Raw genomic sequence first — 26,567 nt, forward strand, 5'->3', positions numbered from 1 at the left:
TCACTCTCCGTTTCAAAGATAGCTCAAGTTGTTTTTGTTCAAGGTCAGACCTTTTCTACAATATTAGCATGCATTGATGCGTTACAAGTAGCAGCAAGCCATATATTTCAAATGATCTCTACAAACTCCTACATGCCAAAAATAGCTTGAAGAAAGTGCATGATGCAAAATCTGCATACGTGTGGCTTTTACGTTAGCTTCTAAAAACTGTTTTTTTTTAGAAAACTCTCTACCGCAGAATGCAGAACACTGAAAGGAGGGAATGTCATATTGACTTTGGACTATGGAGATATTGGTGGGCTACTGTACATTTAAGTGAGTGCACCTTACATTATAGTTTGTGACAAGCTGCTTAGCAGTCACTTTTTACATAGCAAACACAATCCCACATTTCTTTCAATATACATTAAAAAAACAGACACATATCTAAATATACAATTTATATCTATATAGTATATATCTAAATATATATGAACAGAGAGATACATAGTATTTATTTAGATATGTGTCTATTTTTAAATTTATTACGTTGCCCTCCAATCAGCCCCAGTGCTCTCCAGCTACCTGATGGGAATGTAGTCCCCGCATCGGCACTAGTTTTTGGGTTGTCCCTCTTCACTGCTATCCCACTTTCCAATATGCCATATAACCTATATTTTAAGTTGGTCCCATGACATCTAAAATTTTATGAAAATTGGGTCAGCGCTTTTTATGTAATTTGTGAGGAAACAAACTAATAGACAAACAAGTTACAATTTTATCTATATAGATATGTAGCAGTTAACCTCCTTGGCATTAACCCCAAGTATTATTTGGGCTTGGAATTCTATATAAATATGGTTAGGCCCAAGTCAGACTCAGGGGTGACATGTAATGATCCGCTTTACAGTGCTTAGCCCAAACGACTTTTGGAACAGTGTTCTCCTGCCATCTAATATGAATAATCTAACATGAATATTTCTATAAGTTATGTAAGTTTATGGAAACTCTATGGCAACTCATCAATGTTCATGACTGGGGCAGAGCTTTCAGCGAAGAATGCATTAGCAAACAAAAGCTGTAAATCTACTTTTAGAACATACTGAAATTGAACTATTGCTCAAATCGAGTGATAGTCTTGACACAGACAGCAAAATTGACACCTATCCTGCAGATTCCTACTTGCCAGGTTTCAGTGATGCTCATGTTTGAAGTCAGCCTCATCCTGCACCTCTCTTGTTTGCCCATTTATGGTTAACCCGGGCCTAAAGATATCACTTGATTATGATCCTCTGGACTATTTATGATTTGTCAGTGATAGTCTGGTGGTGAAAATAATTGTTGCAATGAACCACAATGCTGAGCAGTGTTGGAAAAGTCACCATAAACCATTTGATTGTTACAGTTGCTGACAGCCCGATGCTGCAGATGAAATGTGTTTTTCAGTCTTCTGATACTGGAGGGCATAGTGGGTAAACCAGTTCAGAGATGGTACTGATCCAAAAACCAGTTTTTGAAGACAACATTTTTGGCAAAGTTATGAGTGTCATTTTTAGACTCATAATGAAATAGCTGCATTTCACTAATAATGATGACTATAATGAATCCAATCATTCAACTCCAAAACTATATGACCTCTGAGATACACAATACAATACAATACAATACAATTTATTTTTGTATAGCCCAAAATCACACAAGAAGTGCTGCAATGGGCTTTAACAGGCCCTGCCTCTTGACAGCCCCCCAGCCTTGACTCTCTAAGAAGACAAGGAAAAACTCCCAAAAAAAAAACATTGTAGAGAAAAATGGAAGAAACCTTGGGAAAGATATGTATCAGGTGATCGTCAAAAATATGTAGAAAGTGTAAGTTTCCAAAGGTGACATAAGTATTGAGGGAGGTTGTATGGGTTACAAGGGAAAGCTGTCATAAATACAGATCATCACAGCTAAAATCCAAAACAGGCATGATTCAGTGTCAAGTTCGACATGCTGGGTATATCTGGGATATTACAAAAAATCTGCTTGAACAGTGCTTATGTGATGTTCTACTCTATTTAAAATTGGAAAAATTCGAATTCTCACTTAAAGGATCTGTTCAAGACATTTAAAAATATGGCAGGAGCTAATCAATAACATTTTAGAATAAGCTTCCATTTTGGGGAAAATGATCCCCTTCTTTTCTTCCTCCTTTTATAGAATAGCCTTCGGTTGCTGGCTACTCTCTTTCTCTTGGGTGAGAGTTGAATTTTACTTTGATTTGTTAAATTTGACTTGACTGTATGGGATGTTATCTGTTTCAATAGAAATATAAAAAAAAACAGTGCATATGTCCGTTGGTGACTGTTTCAAAAATCTTACATGAAACATACAGTACATACTAAATCTGCATCAGTACAGAAGTGGACACTAGACAAACCGTTTCTACTGTGATTATGTTGATGTTTTATTATTTATGTGTTTCTGTTACATATGATAACAGTTTCTGATGTTATGAAAAATTCCACACTTTTGGCTCATTTTTCCAGGGATAAACATAATGCTAAGGAGGCCACATATCAATCTTTTATTTGTCTGAAAGAATACTTTCCAATCCTGTCCTTAAATCGCAAACATGGCCTGTGGATATCATGAATTAACTCAAAGTCGCGTGTGGCAGGTATTTTGCAATCTACCTTTAAGAAACTAGAGTTTAGGACTTGAACCAGTGACCTTGTACATTCAAAGCCAAGTCTTAAACTTAAACACGTAATCTGCAAGTGTTGTATTACATTAATGGAGTACAGAAGGCACCAAATAAAATATTCTGTCGATAAACACAAAAAGAGTCACAAGAGTAAGGAAGTGAACTAGTGTGCAACTTATAAACAAGACAAAGATCTGCACATGGTGTTTATGGATTTAGAGAAGCTATATTATAGAGCTCCCTAACAAGACATGTGAAGATACAGGAGAGAGAAGGGAGACCCAGAGAAGTATGTAAGGATAGTTAAGGATATTTATAAGGGGACCTGAACACAAGTGAGAAGTGTAAAAATTACTGATAGGCTTGCAGTTAAGGTTGGGTTACATCAAGGATCATCATTAAACCCATTAAACCCATAGCTTGGTTGGCTCGGTTAGGTTACATCAAGGGTCATCATTAAACTCATATCTTTCCACTCTAGTTATAGATGTTATTGCTAGTGGAATAGTAACTCAGACCCTATGCCACATGCTATTTGCAAATGACATTGTGCAACATGGCACCTCTACAAATATGGTAGAGAAGAGCTATGAAGGAGAGAAGCCTTAAGATTAGTAAGATAAAGACAGAATATCTAAGATTTAATGAACAAGAACAAGACAAAGATGTTACCCTTCGGGAGGAAGGCTTAAAAGGGTAGAACTATTCAAATATCTAAGATCACCTATTATAGAAGATGAAGATTCAAAAATATAAGATAGAATGCAATCAGGCTGGAACAACTGGAAAAATGTATAGGGTGTTATGTGACCTAAGAATTAGTACAAGAATGAAGGGTAAAGTGTATAAAACAGTGGCGAGACCAGCACTGTTGAACTGGTTCAGAAACCTGGGCACTTAAAAATATTCATGAAAGGAGACTAAATGCTACAGAAATTTTGTTGATAAGCTATGTGGTATGTGGGGTAGAAAAACGTGATGTGTTCAAGAATGAGAGAATCAGAGGTACAGTTAAAGCTCTGAAAATCTAAAAGAAGGTACAGAAAAGATGGTTAAAGTGGCACAGGCATGTCATGAGAAGAGAGCTAAACAAGGTGGGGAGAAGAATCATGGATATGGAGGACTGAGGAAAAAAAGATGACCAAAGAGAAAGCAGATTGACTATGTGAAAGGGGATCTTAGGTGAGAAAGAGGTATCAGGTGAAGAAATGCACAACAGACAAGAATGGAGGAGACTGGTCAAATATAGTGACCCCACATGAAAGAAGATTATTTTGTTAGAGTAAGACAGGGGGCAGTGAACAGTGCTTCTGTCTAATATCATGGATTCAGCATCTAGCGTTTGCCTTCCACATCCAGTTAATATCCATCTGCATATATATGTTTCTTTCAATGCTCCAATTTCCTTCTACATCCCAAAGATGGGAGCACCTGGCTAAATGGTTATTCTAAATAAGCTTATTAGGAGTATAGATGTGTGGATCTTGTGATGGACTGGCTGGCAGGGTTGGATCTTGCCTTGTTTCTGATGCTGGGAGGACAGGTCCCAGTCCCTGCAACCCTGAATTGGATTAAGTGGGTTTAAGTATGTTATGTTATGTTACTATTCTGTTACTTCAAAGATGGGATATGAATGACTGACCTTAGAGTGTCATCCTCATAAACCACTAAGCCACATTATCACTCCTTGCCATTGCTTAAGTCATAGAAGCATGTGGCTAAGATATTCTGTTAGTTATTTCCAAAACTCACGGGTCAGGATAAGACCTAAGATTTTTCAAGTTCCCCTGCTCGCGCTATAAAATTACACACTAGGAACATTTGGAAATATATTATTTTGCTATATACCTTCATTTCAAGGTCTACATTAAAATATACTTTGCAAACCTATTCATTCATAAACTTTCCAAACTGAGCTATTCCATCACAGACTTTCCCAAACCAGTAGCTGAGGGCACAGGGCATGAACCAGTCCATGCTAACACACATAAACACACTTTCTTACAGCGGGCTAATTCAAGGATCCACAGTTAACATAACAGGCACATCTCTGAAATATGGGAAAACATTGGAGTATCTGGAGAAAACCCTCATAGTGAGAAAGTGCTGACTCCACAAAAAATTGCCAGGGAATTGAAACCAGGTCTCTGGAGTTGTGAAGCTACTTTCATATTCATTGCATCACCCCATTATTGTACAACAAAGGATCATTCATTTTGTCCTGTGTATTAAAAGTAAATATTTAAAACAATTAAAATAAAAGCTTACACATACATTTCACGCATCTGCCAAAGACCTTCACACAGGCGGCTGTAAAAGCCCTGAAGTCCATACAACAAGCATGAACATTTGATCCGGTTAATCCACTAGTGTTTTATTGAGTTATTTAATGGTAAAGGAGCAGTTCAAATTGCCAGAGATATTAATGACCTCCTAAATCTCAGAGCTTTACTCTGCATTCCAGTATTCTGTCTCATTGCTAACTTATTAACAGAAACCTGTAGACTTTTTATACAATTTTTTAATAGAACTTTGTGTAATTTGTAGAGAATAAGAAGAATTACAAAGTTTCTGATTAATGTCGGAGGTCGATGAGTGCAAACAGAATGTTCACAGATTGTTACTGAAACTCAAAACTTCACTACCTTAAATGTAAACTGAATGATAGTTATGCACATGCTTGTTTCCAAAAATATAGATCAGACCAAAATAATGGAAAATGTTGCAAACTAGTGTAAGACAATACTTAATAATAAAATATGCCAAATTCTGTTTCACATGTTTATCATTTACATGGCAACATAACATTCATTGAGGGGGTGCTTTATTAGCAGTAGCTACATAGCGCCGCTGCATGAGCACTGTAAGGGGAGAGAAGACAGAGCTGTAGTGACCCTTCCTACCCTGAGCAATCTCAAGGATTTAATGTGTTTTCTATAATTGTACATCTAAATAAAAGGGACACTAAGGTGGTTTTCTCAAACATCTCAACACGCTCCCAAATTCACCTCCTAACTCTCTCTCACTGTCCCTCTGGCCTCTCTATCTTCCTCTTTACAAGTAGAGATAGATACTTTATTAATCCCGATGGGAAATTCACATATGGCCCTCACCTCCCACACTCCAGACTCACTACGGCTATAGGGGCTTGTGGAGGATTTAAACACTACTCTGGCGCCAATTCTGTCCAAGCTTCCAAATTACTCATACTATCAGGAAAGCTCTGCTTTTGCAAGAAGAGCCTCCTTCCCCAGCTCTCCTGGCACCAATGAGCAAACAATTTCCCTCTGAGGGTAAATGTCTGTATGGCTGTGTTTTCACTGTCTCCAGCCTCTTAAAAGGTCCACCTGACCCATGGTCTTCCCGCCGGGGATCATGTCATGCCATCTATTGGCAAAGAGGTCTTTAGCCTTCCTCCGTTTCTCTGTCTCCCTCTCTTGTTTTGAGGATTCTTAAAATCTTCTTGTTACCTGCTAGACTGCCTTTCCTTCCAATGCACAGGGAAGCATTGTGTATGACATCCCATGCTGTCCTTCACAGTCCTCTTCCTGGGTGTCTCTGTAACTAACTCTCCTGGAGCATCTGGACCATCAGCATGGCATAGTGTTTAACCCTCCTTCTGCACTGGTATAATGACCACATTATTCACTGAGAGTTTTGTTGGAAACTGACCCTTCCCTGTTCCACTTTTCCTTCCTGCAGTGTCACTGTTCAAAGGAGCACGACAGTACAATGAAACAAAAGTTCAAAATGGTGGGTTCTGTGTGGTCACAACTGGGGCACAGCACCCCTTTGGCCCAGATCAAAGTGTTTGACTGTCTAGTACATCAGTCTAGTAACATTCACACAGAGCACAGTCATCATATGGTTTAAAAAGTAATCTAGAAATTATCTTAGTTTATGAGAAAAAAGCTTTTACTAGTCAGAAGAACAACTTCTCTTATAATATGTTCTACTCACTACATCACCACATTATAATGAATGAATACCTAAGGACCTCTTCATGAAAGTTGTTCACATGCAATGACAAAAAACAAGGCTGACCTAACCCAAGGGCTACAGTGAAAACTTTCATGGACATAAGTTATGCCTAACCAGGATTGGTCAAAAGGCATGAGACATGAAAATAGCAGGGGCTTTACACTGCAACATCCCATTGGTCCAAGTGGTACATCAAGAAAGCACAGGAAAATCATTAATGCAAGCAAATAGAGAAGCCCATAGTTCTTGCTTGTTTCATCTACCCAGAGATCATGCTAGATGACAGATCCATCAGCTTGCTTAAACAAACAGCCACCTGGTAATCTAGGCATATTGGACACCTAGACTCCCAGTAAGAAGAACTTCTATCCATTGTAAAGATAGACAGACACTCATAAAGTTTTGGGGTTTTAGCGCTGTATACTGTAAACAAAAATCGGTCAATTGTTTTCCACAAAACTCAAAAGACCTTGAAGGGTAGGAAGACGGACAGTTTATAGGGAAGGACCGGAAATTAGAATGTGGGATACTGGGAAAATCGTGGTGGTGGATTGGAGTCTAACGTCATCGATGGGAAGCAGAAGGAAGAAAGGAACCCGGAAGTGTTGCAGCTCTTTGAGTTGTCCGGGTGGCCCTACGGCGGTGGTGTCTCTGTCTTTCTGAAGAAATAAAGAAAGAGAGGTTAGTACTCCCCCGGCAGGACTTGTTGTGGTGCGAATCGGGTCCTTAAGCTGCTCCCCCAAACGCTTGTGCGTGACACCATCCAGGTTGTATTTGGTATGATTTGTTCACACTCAGTACTTTGATTCTGTTTTGGGCACATTAGGAAATTTGCATAGGAGAATATTAATCTATAGCCCATAAATAAAGTATGCAGCTTTTCTCCTGCTTGTTCTTGTATTCTGTCCTGTCACCTGGGGTAATAGATACATGACAAAGGGGAAAGTCAACCCTGACTGTGGCCATAACTTGAGCTGCAAATTGTAGCTGCATCTCTGTGACAGGCTAAAGAGAGCAAACATTTGAGTGATGCAGTGGGGATTTAAGGCACTCTGTTTAAGTCTATGCAATAAGGAGTCTGAAAGTGAGAAAAGGTTACCCTAGGACTCTTCTATGGTAAAGGTCACTAAGACAAATAATTCAAATATTGCAGTTGGAGTAGAACATAAACTATAATAAAATGTAACATTCTGAAGAATCCTTAATGTAATTCAGGGTTGCAGGGACTGGGTATAAGTCAGGGTGCCAGTCTATCAGAGGGCCCAGTCACGGAGACACCCTCATTGTTAAAGAGCCAATTTGTAATTGCCAATCGTTAACATGATGAAGGGTATCAAAGAATAAAAATGCATTGATGTAGCATTATCTGTTTTTCTAATACAAAAACTCATTCCCTACCTGTCTTATGGATCTGGTGAAAGGCAGAAATTTGTGCTCTGCTGCAAGAGATCGGCTCTTACAAAAGCTCCTTTGAATTTTCGTGAATCTACCAAAACCAGCTCAACCAAAGAAACTTAGAAATCTCTGTATTATGTTTTCAAGTTGTTGTGAAAAGCTCAATGTGAGAAGTCTGGTTTTAAAAAGATAATCTCTAGGTTACTTATGCAATGCAGAACCCAATGCAAAAATATGTAAAAAAACAAACTCACACATAACTATATACACTGCCCGTCATAAGTTTTAGAAACCTCAATTTTTCCATTTTTTATTTTAAACAGTTCAAGTCCATTTTATAACCTGGAATGTTACAAAACCATGTAGTAAACTGCCAGAGCAGAGGTGGCCAACTTCGATCCCGGAGAGCCACAGTGGCTACAGGTTTTCATTCTAACCATTTTCTTAATTAGTGACTAGTTTCTGCTATTAATTAAGTTGAGCAACGTCAGTCCTGGAGGGCAGCAGTGGCTTCAGGTTTTATTCCAACCCAATTACTTCATGAGAAATAATTCATTGCTGATGAAGCACTTATTGCTCAAGTGACATTTTTCTGCTTAATTTCAGTTGCCTCGCTTGTTAAGATTTTAAACCCTTAATTGGTCATTTTAGTCTAAAAGAGCTGTATTCATTGTTTTAACTGGTCCTTATTAGCAATAAGATTGAAATGACAAAGAAATCAGCAGTTCTACATCTAGCGTGTCTCCATTTCCACCCATCAATACTCATCATTCACTATTTGGTTTAATGAAGTACTCAGAAGGAAACTGAAGAGAAAGTGAAGAACTGAAAATTACTGATCCATTTTAGGCTTCAAATCACTTTGATGATACGTGTATCATCCATCCATCCATTTTCCAACCCGCTGAATCCGAACACAGGGTCACGGGGGTCTGCTGGAGCCAATCCCAGCCAACACAGGGCACAAGGCAGGAACTATGATTTAAGAATCCACTGACACAGTTGAGTTAAAACACTAATAAGCCATGAAATTAAATCAGATATGTTATTGGTGAGGATTGGCTTCTAATTAAGCAACTATTTTAGAATAAAGACCTGCAGCCACTGCGGCTCTCCAGGATTGGAGTTGGCCAACACTGTGCCAGAAGCTTAAAAAATAAAGTAAAAAAAAAAACCTTGTAAAGTAATGTAATGAGTTATACAAAAAAGAAATAAGTAATTGCTTAACAACTTACAGCTTTCCTGCAACAATGGAAGTTAATTAAGCTTTGATGTAACAATTCCTACAAGTGTCCAAATGTTTGCTGATTACTTACAAACCCATTGTCTGCATAAAAATAGTGCTGGAACAAACCGTGTTGCTGCAAACTCTAAAGCATTATTTGGATACTATTATACTGTATATTGCTATCATATTGGTGACAATTAATTGAAGACAATTGTCATAGACGGCCGGCAGCTCAATCCGGTCGGGACGTCCCAGGAAGGGAGGAATGGAGAAGGGCAGCCTTTTCAGGATACTGCCTCCCCCAGGACACTAGGTGGCAGCTCCCCTGGACGGTAAATGTACCCCGGATTCCCGCAGGGCATCATGGGACATGGAGTTCATTTTCTCAACCCTGTTGGGTGCTGTGGGTGTCACCAGGGGGAGCTCCTAAAGAACCTGGGGACTCTTATGTTTCCTACAACCCAGAAATACTTCAGAGTCACGAGGACAGAAGCCCACAGTACTTCTGGGATATTTGAGGACTGATGATGTGGCGTTTGACCTGGAAAAAGAGAAGGAGCACTTCCGAGTCCAGGAATATAAAAAGGACTGTTGGAGACCCAGCAAGTTGGGAGGTTGGGTGACCAAGCTGCAGGGAGTGGAGGATTATTGTTATTGTATTATTATTGATTATTAATTACTGGTTAATTGTGTGGAGTGTATGGTGCTTTGTGCACTGTATTTAAGTAAATATTATACTTGGTGCTTCTTACAAGTGTGTCTTGGATGTCTGTCTGGTGGGTTTCATGGGTCAACAGCGACCCCTAGCATCCACACAATTAACAAAGGAAGACTGACTTTCTTTAAAAGAAAAGAAATCCAAGTGTCCTACACCATCAAAAAGAACTTGGAAACTAGAGGAAACTCTGATAGGACAGCAAACACATCTGGCAGACTCAGAGCCAGAACAAAATCAGAAGACAAGTTTCTGAGAGTTGACAGCTGGCATGATAGGCACCCCTCAGGGCAACAGCTTAACAGTCATCAAAGTAAGCAAGAGTCACTTTCAACTGTAAACAGAAGACTTCAAGCTGCAGGTTTGACAGGTCAAGTGGCAGTAAGAAAACCATTTCTATAATTGTAAAATAAAAAAGAGAATCTTGCCTGGGCCAGGAACCATGGCTAGTCTCAGTGTTCTCTGAAATTAAAGCACGGGCCAAATGAACAATTGGAGATGTGGATATTGCACAGCTGTTAAGCTGTGCTTAAAGTGGTTTTCCTTTTCACAGGACTAGTCTGGGATGGACACTGCCTCTGCTAACTTATCATTTATAGCCAAAAGATACGTAGGGCCACTCTACAATAGAGCGCCACTAACATATCTAATAAAGCACTGGAAATGCATCTGAATTGTAGACAGTAATATGTAGATGGTTCTGAGCTGTCTGTGGTCTGGTTATGTGTGGTCTCTTTTGTCAGACTATGCAAACTAAATTTGTACAGCACAACCAAATCAGACAAGTTTGATTAATCTAGGCCATGTATGTTTACACATAAGGCACGACTGTACAGAGTTAGCTCCAGAAGCACTAGGCAACATACACAGACCCTTCTTCGTTCATGTTGTGATGTAGCTTGTATCACCTGAATGGAGTCATGTTCAAGGTAAACATCGGACCACAGGAGAGACTTAAAAAGACAGGAAGTGCACAGACCTTAAAGAGTCAGCAGTCAGGAGGTGAGCTAGACTGGCGACTCAGCTAAACATAAACAGTATGGTGGAATGAATCGGGAGACCCTGAAATTGAAGAGAAAGAATGTCCAAGCAGCAGTAGGGTACAAACAATGGAAGATATCACCTGAGTATGTACCAGATGCCTCAGAAGGTCTAGAAACACAAACATCCATAAAGCAAAGGGACAAGAATGATTTGGAAAAAAAAAACAATCACTTTTCTCAAAGGGTGCTTGTTACCAGGCATTGAAACCAGTAGGTGCTATGAATGTCTAACCCTCCTGATGGAGAAACAATTAGGCCATTGAGGGCTGGAATGTTAACAAAAAAACTCTAAGCCAATAGAGTTCAGGGCATCATCTGAAGAAGAAAGGGCATTGCCCTTTCAAGGGGACAGACTTTACGACGACTTTTCCCTTTAAGATGTTTGAAGTCTCAGAGGCACATGGACACCAGGGACTACTAGCCAGAGCTCTTAACATTTGTATTTTAAGCCAATGTAGGGGCATTCTTGACCCCAGGGTGGCAAGTTGGACCAAGTTTAAAAAATGGTAGGAGAAACTGAGGCTGGAGGACAACAAAGACAGAAGGTAGAAAAATGGATTGCTTTGAAGTAGGCAAATAGGTGACCCACCCAGTGTAGTAGACTACGTTTGATCATTAACAGCTGTGCTGTTCAACCACAATGAGCAAATGGGAGCTGTAAATAACCCACGGTCTACCATGCTAGAGAACCACCATTACCTTCTCCACTTTGGCCTTCAAGGCACGTATTTGAACAGCTGTTACTACCACCTGCAGCAGCTCCTGCTGAGCCCTCACTATGGCTTTAGAGTGAACTACTGTGGCAGTCCTCCTACTCATTGTGACTTGGCCCTCACAGCCTCCAGTGCTGGACATGGCTGGGTATGGGTTCAATGCTCCAACACTACCCATTTTTGAGGCTGGTGGATTCAGCCTGTTAGTTGTTACACACTCATTCACGAGTATCAACTTTCATGGCCACTGCAGTATATACGAGTTGTGACCAGTAGGGGGCGCTGCAGCCTCCCAAACATCAGACATAAAAGACCTAACATCAGTCTGGTTCAATTAAATGACTTTCCACACAGCTCTCAAGAGGACAATTAAAACAACCAATGCACAATATAAATACTTGCTCTTTAGTGTCTCTCTCTATCTCTCCCTCTCCATTCATCTGCAAGTGCTGCCTTCCTTCCTCCCACCTCTGACTTGTCCATTTTGAGAAGGAGCTGGGAATGCTTCTGGTGTCATGCTGTATCCTCCAGGAAGTACTTCCAGGTCATAAAGAAAGTAGGGAGCTCCTCCCTCGACAGCGCCCTCTTATAAGCTCATAGGGATTCCCGCATTTTCATACACTATCTCCTAAGTACCCTTGTGGTTGTTCCGACTGGGTTGTCATATGAGGATAACTACCACCTGGAGTATGGGGGATGGAGCTGCTCTCTACTCTAGGCTTCCTGTAGTCCATTTATTAGTTCATACCTGCCGAGTATGAAAGTATTTTCCTGTCCCTCCAGCCACTTTGTGTACAACATCACACTGCTAATGTATTTTTCTCCATCTCATCCGGGATGCCCGTTCTCCTCCTACACAGTATACACTTGGGAGACAACATAACAGGCTCATCGAGTAATTCCATTCCGAGTGGAGGGTCTGTGCTGTTGTCTACTGCTTCTCCTCCTTTCTTCTTAACAGATCTGATGAACAGCAGCATCAGTGATGTCACTTCCAGGTCACAAACCTCTGGGCCCAACCTCTCCCACTCTGGCTTCCTTATAAGGGGTTCTGCTTAAGTGTATCCAATATAATTACAAAACACAGTGAAACTATCCACAAGAGTTTCTTACCGACCAGCTCAGATTTAGTACTTTGTGTTTTAAGAGACGGTCGGCAGCTCAAAACGGCCGGAACACCCCTGTGATGGAAGGACAGGGGAAGGCAGCTTTTTTAGGACACTGCCTCCCCCAAGACACTAGATGGCAGCTCCCCTAGACTGCAACGGTGCCCTGGATTCTCTCAGTGTAATACCACAGCCCTGCTGGGTACCATGGGTGTCGCCAAGGGACGCTGCAAGAGGACTGGAGGAGTTGTGTTTCATCCATAGCCTGGAAGTACTCCCAAGTCATGAGGACGGAAGCTCCGAAGTACTTCTGGGTTGAAAAAAACTCATGTCCTCCATCCGACCCAGAAGTGCTGGCAATTCACGTGGGAGGAAGAACGGAAGCATTTCCGGGTCAAGGACTATTTAAAGGACTGGTGAAGACCAAGCAGGCGAGCTACAGTTGGGAGGAGGTGGACAACACTTGCTGGGAGGTGTGGAGGAAGAAAGAGAGTACAGAGAATTGTGTATTATTTGCCTGTTATTGTGGCTGTGGTGCTTAAAGTACAATTATTAAGAAGAAAAGAATTAAATATCTTCTTCGTGCTTTTACTGTGTCCTGAGTGTCTGTCTGTTGGGTTTAAAGGGGCAACAGCAACCCCTAGCATTCTTACAGCGTTTATTCTGTGTTCATCCCTAGTATGAAGTAAATTTGAAAAAAAAATGACATACATGAAATGTTGTATTATTACACAAACACACTCTCATGCCAAGCCATTATTATGTTTATTAAATTCATACACAAGTATGCAAATGCAGGAATGAAAATATACTCATTTATCATACAAGGTCTTCACAGCAAATCCCTGGAAACAATTGTAATTTAGAAAGTGTGTCAGGAGGATCAAGGTATGCTAGGACATATCTGTACTGGTTATTATGAAATGAGAGCGGGTTACAAGTATACTTTTTTATATAACCTTCCAGATTTATCAAAAAAAAATCTCATTTGATGAAGGTCCAAAGACTCCAATTAAGGATGCACAGGAGAATAGTTTGACCCTAATTGTGAACCATGTATTTTTCGCTAAGTCAATCTTTCCAGTGACTCTTGAAGGAGATATTGTTATTGGCAGCCAAAGAAATGCAAAATTATCCCGGAATGTCAGTGCTCAGGAATGTACCTAGCCAGACCCCTGGGCAACATTAATTGGTATTATTAGATGCAAGTCACGTAGCCATCTGCGGTGGTTATTGAAACCGAAGCATTCAGGTTTTCCAGTCCAACTCCATTGCCAGACATCAATAGACACTTCTTTTGGGGCGCATTAGGGGATTACAACACAATGTGAACATTTCTACTGTAATCTTTAATAGGTTTGTCAAAGTCCAGTAAGTGAGCTCTGATGAAGAATAAGTGGTGTGCATTATCACATTGCGAATATACAGCAATGCTGCCTTACATACAGTAGCCAACTCCAAAGTAGTCATAATCCTCAAAGCATTTTATTTGATAACTCACTTTACAATTCACACACTCATGCATTTGTTCCTCAAGCCCTTGTATCGTGAAGAGCAAAAACAAACGTTTAACTTATCCTCTTGATACAACAAGTAAATGCTTTAATTCACAACTCAAATAACTAATTTTGTTTTAATGTATGTTCAATAATATTGTCACATTGTATTTTTTGATCGCATAGAACAAAGCCAAAGTATCTAACTGCATGAAATTGTTCTAAATGTTTAAAAGTAATGGTGCTCTTTATGCATTTCCTCCAACCCTGTGACCCATTTTCTCAACATTTCATCTTCTATTTAGCAAAATGACAATGAAATACATATAATATATTAATCAGGAATAAAGTGTTTTCAGTACTACACAGTTAAAAATTAATTTCAATTGAATGTACATACTGCATGCAGACAAACTTTGATTGCTTTCATTCTTTGTGTCTATTTTATGCTGGCTTTGAATACCACATTGAGAACAAACTGAATGTGCTTTATTGTTTCATTTTCAAAACTGCAAAGTCTGATTAAAACCAGCATATCCAACATAATATTCTGAAAACCCATTTCAGTGTGATGATGAGTGATGAGTGAACCCACGCTGAGTTTGTCAATAATTGCAGAAATGTTCGCCAACTTTACCCGAACTCTCCAAAACACACTGACATCAATGGTGAAGGAGAAAATGAACTGGGTTTGACTTGATTATAATGGTCTTTTAAGTGTCCCCTGTGGTCTTTGAAGTTTCCACTTTGGTGGAGTGACCTTTGTGGACATAAATATGACCTGAGCCGGGAGGCAGTAGTGCCAACAGCTGTGCCACTGTGCCTCCCTGAGACACAAAAACAGAATGAAATATCAGAACACAAAAATGTCTTACAGACTGTGGAAACAGGGGCAGGCAGCATGAATTCACTGAGTCTTACCCACCTCTGATCTGATAGCAGGTTCTCTCTCAAACAGAAAAGTACAGTTTGTTTTTTTTTTACCCTGATGCTTTTGCTGGTTCACTGCAGCTGCTACCAAATAATCACAACTCTAAAGCAAGTGGATTCTTCACTCCTTCCTGTTTGCATCAACTGCACAGCACTCTGGGTAATACTATTAAAGAGCTAGGATCCTGTATTACAAAACAGGTCAAAAAAACAGTCCATACAAAAAGACATCACCTTTAAGACATGAGTACCCCAACATACTTCCAGTTTTCTTCTGTGTACTTGTTTTCCAATTAAATGTAATTGCAAGTTTTCTGCTAATTACTTGCTCATGGTAAAATAGTTATTGTTATATCCACGTTGGTATATCATTTAAACTGGCATACCACCCATCTCTAGGATTAGCGTTACATACTCGAGGACCTTCCCATCCAACACTGGCTGTTCTGAGATGTCACAGTGGCCTCATAAAGCATCATGGGGTGAAAGAAAAAAAAATGTTTGTCTAAGCCAGCTGTATGGCAGATTTTCAAGAAAATATTTACCAAACAAGGTCACCGGCATTGCTCCGATAAACACTTTGCCAAATTTCACCAATCAGCACTAGTGATGATCTGAGAGGCGACTAACCACTGATCCACCAAGCCACCCTGAAAGCAGCAGTTCAAAATATCTCTGTATTACAAAAAAAAAATCTTGGAAGACTTGGAATGAGACGATATGTGATTTTCTCTGAGACACTTTAATGTCCCGCGACACAAGGCAGTTAGACAAAAGGACAAACAGAACACGCAGCTCGGCAGCAGCAGCAGCAAAACAGCAGCTGATCCGACTGCATCTCCTTAGCGTGCGTTCAGCATACCCTTCACAACGCGAGCGGCAGAGATGCAAACTGGCGGGCGAGCAGCGCGCCCCAGGTGGGCAAGCGAAGCAAGCAAGGGGCACTGCCCCCTAGTATTTACAAAATATTACATAAACATTACCATTGTCTGATATGCAAAAAATAAATATAGCATATAACCCATTCTCAAACTTTCTTAAACTAGTTCACACTCTGAGGGCACCAAGGCCTATCATCAGTGCCAGTTGAAGCCCATATGGAGCCTTAGGTAGGGGGGATGTCACCCTCAGTGTCTGGAGTGCCCGCCCTTTGAGATACAATAATGGTGCTTCTCTGCATCGTTAGCATGGACAGGGGTGTTAATAGCACAGACAGGATACCCTTAACTTTCATAAACAGCACCCATCAGGTGACGGCACCCTTGATGGGCACCTAATGGACTGGTCAGCTCTGACCATCATAGAAGCATTAAGTGTAAGGCAGGAACCTAACCTGTGCAGGCTGGCAGTCCATCACAGTATTTACCATGCACCTTTATTACTTTATGTATGCAGTACACTAACCACTGAATGAGTTTTCATAACAGTAAGTTTAACTTTAGACTGTATTATTATATTCATTTTTTGTACACTTATAAAAATGTTTTGTTAAATTTATATACTTGTGTAGGGTGCCTGACAGCAAAAACAAATCAAAGCAGCAAACAATGCAAAGTCAGGAACCAAACATTACAGACAGCATTTATGTACATACTTGAACAAAATGGGCTTTCATTTTAAATTAAATTAAAAACACTTGCTTTGACCAAAAAGGACAAATCAAGACCTGAGGAGAAAACCCAGTGAAAATGGTGAAAACTAGCTTTTGGAAATTAACCAAATTCACAGTGCTGTTGCTGAGAAGTATATTTCATCTGCCAAATTTATATGTGCATGTTTTCTGTCAATAGTAAAATCAGCACATTCAGTTTACAATTCATTTTTAATTCTACAACCTCATTCTTTGTTCCTGTTGGACATTTCATTATTTATCTATAAATGTCTGGATTCAATCTGAACAAATCAGAAACAGTTGAGTCTGGAGGACTAACCAGTAACTACTACTCAAAGGTTACTTGGAAGATCAGGAAGCAAACTGAAAACTAGTGTTTGAAAAGGCAGGACCAAGTAAACACAAAGAGCTAAAAGAATAAGCAATGGCCTATGTTAATAAAGAGAGACTGTGTTTGTGTGTGTCCTGCGGTGGGTTGGCACCCTGCCCGGGATTGGTTCCCTGCCTTGTGCCCTGTGTTGGCTGGGATTGGCTCCAGCAGACCCCCGTGACCCTGTGTTCGGATTCAGCGGGTTGGAAAATGGATGGATGGATGGATGCCTCAGGTCAACTAGAAGTCTCATCATTAGGTAAGAGAGACCAACAAAATGATGGCCACTAGAGTTGGGCTGTAACAGTTTTGCAACACCCTGTCGTCTCCTATTAAAACGGATTATCAAAGTCACATAAAAGGTGTGGTAAGGTGGTGCAGCAGTTAGCATTGCTGCCTCACAGATCCATCTTGCTGGGTTTGAATCCTTCCTCCAGTGTGGAGTTTTCTGTTGTGTTTTGAGGTTTTCCTCCCACATTCCCAAGGACATGCCTCTCACGTTAACTGGCCCATAACCCTACAAAGGACTTGTCCCTCTTCCAGGGCTCCTTCCCATCTTGCCCCCAATGCTACCAGGATAGTCTCTGTCCTCCTGCAAGCAAGTTTAACAATGTTATGCTAGGCTAAAATCACAAAAGATACAGCCATGCTGAGTCAAGCTGACTCTGACCTTTTCAAAAAGTCCTCATTATGAAGAGTAACAAAAGAACCCTTACTGTCCAGGTAATGTTGGGCCACGAAAATTTTATTTTGACCACAGTATAGGAATATGGAGTAGCTGTTTCAATGAAATATCTTTAATTAAATCAATTTCTAGAACTACAAATTAAACATTATCAAGAGAAAATCTTGCTTCTGCGTCTCACTTCATTACAGAGAAAACAACTGATCTCTTTCTCTGTCTCCAGTTTTCAACTTCTGGAAAAAGTATTCTCATCATTACTTTACAGAGACATTACAATACTAGTAATTTTAACCTTATTAATTTGGCTTTTAATTGAATTAATAAATACATTAAACATTTTATGCATTCAGTTCTGTTTTCCACACAAATTCGAAATTTTTGGATTCAGAAGATAAGAACATAAGAAATTCGATAACGAGATGAGACTGTTCAGTTCATCAAGCTCATAGCTTTAGTTATCACCTAAGCTGTCCCAAAATCTCATTGAGACACTTCTTTAAGGTTGTTAAAGCTTCGGTTTCAACTACATGAGTAGTAGTTTGTTTCACATTCCCACAAATCCTTGTGTATGGAAGCCCTTCCTGGCTTCAAGCCTAAATGCACTTTCCCTTAAATTCCACTGGTGTCCTCAAGTGCGCAATTCACCATTAAGCTGAAAGAATTCGGCTGGATCTACTTTATCTTTTTTTTTCTGTTTCTTATTGAATTTATTAAAAGCATATAACATTCCACACAATCAAGTCAAACTTAACAAAGCTAAATTCAAATCCACCTCCACCCATGAGAAAGAGAGGACAACCAATAGCCAGAGTAAAACACTTGAGAGTAGTAAAGAGAGAAAGGAGTCTTGTCCCCTCAAAATAAGAGCTTATTCTAAAATGTTATTGATTAGATCCTGCCAGGCTTTTAAAAAGTTTTTAACAGATCCTGTAAGTGAGAATTTCATATTTTCTCATTTCAAATACTACATCAGTTATCCACTGACTTAAAAGAGGTGAGTTAGGATTCTTCCAGTTGAGCAAGACAAGTATACATGCCAATAGTGTAGCAAAGGCAATTACAGCTTGTTTGTCCTTCTCTACTTTAAGCCCACCTGGAAGTACACGAAGCACAGCTGTTAATGGGTTAGGAGGGATTGTGACTCTGAGGCTGTCTGAAAGGCATTCAAAGATTTTGGTCCAGAATTATGTTCATTTGGTGCACACCCAAAACATATGGCCCAGTGAGGCTAGAACTTGATTTTAATGTTCACAGGTTGGATCTTGCCCTGGAAACATTTTGGATAATTTGAAACGAGAGAGATGTGTTTGATAAAAGATTTTAAGTTGCATAATTGAATGCTTTACACTGGATCTACTTTATCAGTGTCTTTGAGAATGTTGAAGACCTGGATTAGGTCCCGACACAGACTCCTCTGCTTGAGACAAAACAGATCTAGTTATCGAAGTCTGTAGGAGGAGGGCATGTCTAAGTTCTGGGATGCAGTTGGATGCTCTCCACTGCACAGCTTCAATTGCTGCTATGTGATTCTTGTAGCATGGTGACCTGAACTGCGCAAAATACTCCGGATGTGCTATCATTAGTGCATTATATATATTTATATTCAAGTGTTTTTACGATTTAATGTAACATTTTATTTGCCTTTTTAATCACTTCTGCACGTTGCTCAGATGATGAAAAGGTTGTGTCAACATAAACACCTAAATCCCTATCAGAGGTTACTTCCTCTAGGGCAGAGTCTCCCATCTTGTTTTTATAACTGATGTTCCTTTAGCCCACGTGTAGAACTTGCACTTTTCTGTGTTAAACTGCATTTTCCAAGTGTCCACAGAGTTCTGAAATTATTTTTGCTGCCTCCTGAGTATTTGCCATTGCTCCAATTTTAGTCCTTTCTGCAAAGTTTACAAACTACACCAAAATCCATGTCATTATTATTAATTTGGAAATAGTAAGTGTCCAAAGACAGACCCCCGAGGGACTCCATTAATGACCTCATTGATGTGGAGCATTCTTCACTTATCTGTACTCTTTGTCTCCTGCAGGTTAACCAAAGTGAGATCCACTTTTGCAGGTAACCTTCAGTTCCTTCAGAATGAATCTTCGGTGTGGGACTGTATCAAAGGTTTTATGAAAGTCTAAGTAAATTATATCAAATGCTTTCCTTCTGTCAGCTATTTTAGTCGCCAGCTCAAAAAATACCAAAAGGTTGGTTTGGCAAGGTCCTCCTTTCATGCTAGCTGTTATTTAGCATACTATTTTAATCTAGGTCCTTCTCTAATTTATGTATTATTCTAGTTTCCATAATTTTCATTTCATTTAAATAGAAGTACTTGAGTTAGTATAATGACATTGTCTTACTCTTTTACACTTCTGGAACGACACAGAAGCCTGTGGGCTACGAATGCTTAGCCCCACTGAGATGCTCTTTCAAATGTATGTGAAAATTCTGAAATTGGCAATTGTGCAACAGCAGACCTCAGTAACTCTGTCATTTGAACACACTCCCCAGCTTACGCCTCTAATCAGGTGATAAATGTTAAGATCTCATTTGGGATCATCCTGAATTTTTATTTTTAGAAGTGTTATTATTGTTGTTTATATCTGTTATTACTTTGGTGACTTCATCATGCCACCATTTTGTGGAGCCTTTTATTATGACTGAACGTTTCTGTTATTTTAAGGGACAATGGGATCTAGAAAAAGATGGGAACATGACACATAATGTCATCAAGAACCATAATAAAAGATGGCAGCACCCATTGACATCTGAACTTTTGAGGAAAACACAAAGGAAAACCCTTCTGTGTGCTTCAAGCATCTTTAAAATAAAAAAAAACAGAACTAGGGGAAGGTATTAACTAGTTACTGTGCTTCGAACTTGGTTTTGGTTTTGACAATAATTTTTCTCCTCATAACTTGCAAAACTTTGGGAAGCCCTCTGACAATTCTTTCAGAACCTCCAGTTGATATACATTAACTTTCTAGTCATTTTAATAAACAGCTTCTCCGTCTGGATATTTACCCATTCCAAATGACATCTACAACAATAGGGCTGAACCCATAACATTCACAAGAAAACCAATGCATGAAGGAATCCAGAGTGGTAAGAAGTACAGTAATAACTTGCACTTCACAGAGAGGAAGGGCACAGGACCCCCCTGAATGCAAAAATCCACATAAGTTTTAGGCAGATGATTACTGTATATTTTACGTTTATATCACTAAATAAGACACAGAAAACGTTGTGAGAAACATGAAATGGAATGACCACTGCACAATCAAATCACTTGTATAAGACTGGCTGCTGAGACCAATATAAGTAGCGTTACCCCAGACAGAGTGTATAGTTCAGCAGTTCTTTAAAGAACTGTAACTTTTTAAAAATGTAACTTATAATGTATGTGTATACTTATGGTAGTAAACCATGATTAAAATGATTAACATCCATCCATCCATCCATCCATTATCCAACCTGCTATATCTTAACTACAGGGTCACGGGGGTCTGCTGGAGCCAATCCCAGCCAACACAGGGCACAAGGCAGGAAACAAACCCCCGGCAGGGCGCCAGCCCACCGCAGATGATTAACATTATAGAAATAAAAGAAATCCATTGAAACACTAAGCACACATAGATAAACACTCAAGACACAGTCCAGTTTCGTGGATGCTGATGATGTTGGTGTAGTTATTAAATTAAATCACATGTGTACAGCCTCCTAAAAGTTATGTAAAGTTTTGTCCTACTGTGATGCCGATGTATATGAAGGTTTATAGAAGTTGGGCGCACCCCCTGAAGAAGACATTTTCCATCCTAGATGAAATCACACAAACAGGAGGGCACAGGACAAGAACATAAATCCGGGGAAAATTGTAATGCGATGGATATAATTGTAATCCAATTGTGCAGTGTAGCACTGAAACACAAAGACACCACTGACTGTGATCCTGCCAGCTTGTTATGGCTCACTTTTAAAACTGGCACCCTCTGGTTGTCATGAGAGCTGAAAGATGGTTCCAACTCTCATGGCAACCACCAAAGCTGCCCAACGATGGAGCACTCTTGTGGGTTAGCGGAGATTAACAGTCCATTTAAGTTTCAGCGTTACAGCGTCATCTGTGATTTTCTACAATAGGTCACAAAACTCACAAAATAATTTCCATTTAATTATTGAAGACAAACCGCAACTTGCAATTCATGGGGGTTAGGAGCACAAGATCCCCGTGAATGCAAAAATCCACAAATACATGTTGGGCCCCCAACTCACCTGTTAATACTGTACTGCTGACCGCATTATTATTTCACAAATTCTAGACAATACAGTGTAGTTAGGGAGGAAACACGAATGACTGCTGTATGACACAACTTTGTTGTATTATAACATTTATATATATAACAGTACTGGGAAAATATGACAGCAAGTTATGCATCTATTGTGAATTTCCACTTAGGATTAATAAAGTATCTATCTATCTATCTATCTATCTATCTATCTATCTATCTATCTATCTATCTATCTATCAATTAAATATTATCATGTATTGAACATTGCTAAAAATCCCCTCTGTTTGGAAGAAGATTAAAAATAATAAAACCTTGTAATAAGATTTACTTATTTTGCTGATGCCTTTATCCAAAGCGACTTACAACATTTATGACACAATTGATTACATTTCTTTTGTTTTTTTTCCAGTTGGAGTACAGACAAGTGAAGTGACTTGCCCAGGGTCTCACAGTGTCAGTAGTGGGATTTGAACCCACAACCTTAGGGTTTGAAGTCCAAAACCTTAACCACTACACCACACTGACTGCAAGAACATAATTAATTAAACTAAAATTGTTGGAAAAAACTAGACAGGAAATACGTAAGCATTCAACAGCACTGCTATCATGCCTGTCTATTGTGAATTTCCCATTGGGATTAATAAAGTATCTATCTATCTATCTATCTATCTATCTATCTATCTATCTATCTATCTATCTATCTATCTATCTATCTATCTATCTATCTATCTATCTATCTATCTATCTATCTATCTATCTATCTATCTATCTATCTAAATGTAGGAAATAAGAGAAGTTTCAAGAGAAAAGCTATTACTGAGCAATCACTTACATTTCACTGCTGCTGGCTCTGGTTCTTCATCTGGCTGTGAACAGAGAAAAAAAAAAGAAAATATGATAAATAAGAAATATTTAGACATCATTCATTTGTTAGGAAATATCAAACAAATAAAAATGATTCTATATCCATCTGTGGTTGGCATATGTTGAAGTCTGTTTTTCTTGCCTTTTAGTGTCGGAATGAAAAAAGCCCATCTTGGAAGATTTCAAATAAATGTGCAATTCTTTTGTTCAGGGCTGAGGTGTTAATGAGCTTCTCACTCTGGAATGGGCACCATATGCGTCGTATTGGAAATGTTGGCATATTGTGTACCCTAAATGAAGTGGTGGTCTAGATGATTTTAACAGATTTTTAAAGTTTTTCCTATCATTAGATAGACAGGCAGACAGATAGATACTGTTGCACATACGCCTCTGAGGATTGCCTTCTGGGCTCATCTGAGGAAAGCACTGCCACTCCGGGACATGGGGGGACACAGTCACTGATGATAGCAGCTCCCTATATTCCCACAGTCCTGAGAAACCATCCACAGAGAGGAAATTGTTGGGAAACCACCACTGTAAAAGAGAGGTGCTCGCAGCACGGTGCATCTCACTCAGAAGAGAGCAGACTAATGTCTGGAGCTACTACCTGAAATTGAAGTACCAGAGAAAAAGATCAAAAAAGCCTCTTATTGAATTTTTTTGTTAACTTGCTTTTTATTTTGCTTGATTCAACGCACCATCAAGCACCTGTTTTGGTAAAGGACTGTGTAAAAATTATTAGAGGAGAACTGGCTGGTACCCAAACATTTTCCCTGTGACCGGTATACTCCCTTTGGTTGACAATAGATAGATGGATAGAATAAGAGACCCTAGGTTGATCAAATCACAAAGTGTCCTATTCTTATGATGTCCATTGCCTGGTCAATGCCTGCCTCTGCCTCTCTGTGTAACGTTATTACAGATATGCATGTATATAGACACAATTGTAACATATCATGATTTTCTGAGTCTTTTTAGGTAAAGGATTCTGCTAAATAAATATTTCAAAGAGTGTCAAACTGAAAACATCATTCCACCATGACACCCTCGACTTCCCAATTTTTACATTCTGCATATCTCAAGAAATGTCCTGACTCGGATTTTAAAAGTTTGTGATCAGCACATTCTAAATTGGACCAAGTTTTAATTAAGACTTTGAAAATGATTAATGAATTGCATGTCATACCACTATTATCTGTGCTTCTTGAGTGTTTTGAAAATAGAGACTGAGTTGTGATGGTGCAAGACACTGTCACAAGTACATCTAAAAGTCACTTTTACAAAACGCTACATGTTAAATCCAGGAAAAGAACAAAGAGGGCAAAAGGGAGAGTTTGAACAAATAAACCAAGGAATAATTTGAAGACGTCATTCTTTTTTGACCAATGCCTGAATAATTTGGACCGGGAATATCAAGAAAAGGACACATTTGGAAGAATATGAACCACTTGGCATTGTAAATCCATAGACATTGTTTCAGACTGACATTCACGTTTTTGGCTCTGTATTTGCATCCATCTTAATGGGATTTTGCCCCCCCACCCCACTTGTCCAAACACCAAACTTAAGGTTCATTCAGCTTTAATATACTATTTGATAGGATCTTTTTATACGTGCACTAGTAATTCTCAGTCTGCACATTATTAATAGCTATGATTTTTTCTTGTTGAACTTTTTATTTGTTTACCACACAACTAATATGAAAAAATTTCAATAGCATTACACCATTAAACGACTGAACCTGGAATCAAATCCTTCTCGGCTTCTCTCCCACTCTCTCCCTCTGTCTTTGCAAAGCTAATTATGGGCTGCTTAACCTCCTTAGTGTTACATTTTTTCTTGAAAAATTTTTGGCATGAAAAATTACAAATGTATTAAATGTGATCTTTCTGTTGTAATACATACAAAACACTAACAAAGTCAAAGATGTAAAAATTATAATAATGATACAAATAATAATAATAATGCTAATACTGTATATACTGTCAAAATGTGTCGTTTATGTGGTATATCTTGAAGCACGGTGAAATACCCAACGTTGCAGTCGGGACAATAGTAGCGCGATTCCTTGCAGATCGGCTTTTGAACAGCATACTGCACGAGTGTGTGTCACTTTCGGAATCATCAGAATCACATTCGGTTTCACTCTCTGAAGATTCACTCCGTCATCACTGTTCGTATCACTGTCAAGAGGTGCAACACCTGGGCTGCTGAAAAACGTTTCTTATGAGATGCCGTTATGAGGCTAGGAGAAGACGTGTCTGCTCTGTTGCCTGAGTAACACTTGGGCCCGTCGCTGACGCAAGACATGCCTTTACCATTACCCGAGTAATGCTCGGCATTAACGCTGTTGGCACTTTTACATTACTCGGGTCTGACGTATACGTGAGACTCATCTATATAGCTGCCTAAGTGACACTTGGGTCTAACACTAAGGAGGCCAAACAGCTTAGTTTTCTGAAACATTTTGTTTCATTTTTCCAAAGATTGAATTTAGAGTTAGCCTAAACCCAGCATATACTGTATATACTCGTGCATAAGTCGGGTCTTGAAACCCAAAAAATGGATCATAAAATCAGACCCTGACTTATACGCCCGTTCAAAAATGAGACACTTAAATTATTTTTTTTTACATCTTCTTGCCTCCTCCAATCTCGCATCAGTTTCTCAGACACATCAAATTTGTTGTAGCAGCATATTTACCAATTTCTTTTGCCACTTCCACAACTTTTAATTTAAAACCAGCTTCATATTTTCTTCTGATCGAACGCTCCATTGTAGATAAGGGATGCTCTTACGATAAAGGTGTATAAGAGTGTGAGATACAAAAAACAGTGCAAACGTTGCTTCGGAATAGTCCGGGTATTACCGTGTGGACACTTAGGCACAATACATAGAAAAACAAAGGCCGTGTGCTCCATGGTTACTCTCTCAGCTGGGCGTTAGCATATCATAATCTCTTGGATCAATAGCGTGAGTTTTCCACATTCGACTTATATGACCGACATTATAAAATACTAGAAATTATACGGTAAAATCAAGTCCTGACTTATCCACACAAGTATATACAGTACCGTGTCTAATATCTATTAAGCTTATGAATACATGACATGCCCTCAAATCTAAATGTACAGAAAGTCCTAGAATAATACACCAAATTTGATCAAAGGGAATGTGGATGCACACTTCGTATTAATTAAAATAAAAGATCTCCTGGAAGTCAACAAATGCACTTGGCATAAACGTTAAACCATGGAAACCTATATCTGGCAAAGAGAAAATCTCAAAGTTATTATACAGACAGGGCAAACCCTGACAGAGGCAGCCCTTCACTGCAAACCCTGACAGAGGCAGCCCTTCACTGTCCAACTCAAGACCTGATGTCTTATTTCAGTGGTAACAAACAAACCTCCTAGACAATAAAGCTGGCTGCAAAAGACACTCCTTCAACCTAACGGAACTATTGACTGAGAAGGTTCA

The 26,567-nt window shown here is 39.3% G+C and overlaps 1 protein-coding gene and 1 long non-coding RNA gene across 3 annotated transcripts in view; one reads left to right on the top strand and one right to left on the bottom strand.

The window, feature by feature from the left end:
- The window catches only part of fstl4 (follistatin-like 4), an 808,779-nt gene that overhangs the window by 612,724 nt on the left and 169,488 nt on the right, over window positions 1–26,567 (bottom strand). For both annotated transcript variants that reach the window (XM_051933466.1, XM_028812623.2), the window contains exon 3: window positions 23,056–23,089. In XM_051933466.1, coding sequence (XP_051789426.1) covers window positions 23,056–23,089 — 34 coding nt within the window. The remainder of the gene's footprint in view (window positions 1–23,055; window positions 23,090–26,567) is intronic.
- Window positions 1–26,567, top strand: part of LOC127529563 (uncharacterized) — a 512,543-nt gene that overhangs the window by 274,349 nt on the left and 211,627 nt on the right. The window lies entirely within an intron of this gene.

This window comes from Erpetoichthys calabaricus, chromosome 11 (assembly GCF_900747795.2).
Source record: "Erpetoichthys calabaricus chromosome 11, fErpCal1.3, whole genome shotgun sequence".
Lineage (NCBI taxonomy): Eukaryota > Metazoa > Chordata > Cladistia > Polypteriformes > Polypteridae > Erpetoichthys > Erpetoichthys calabaricus.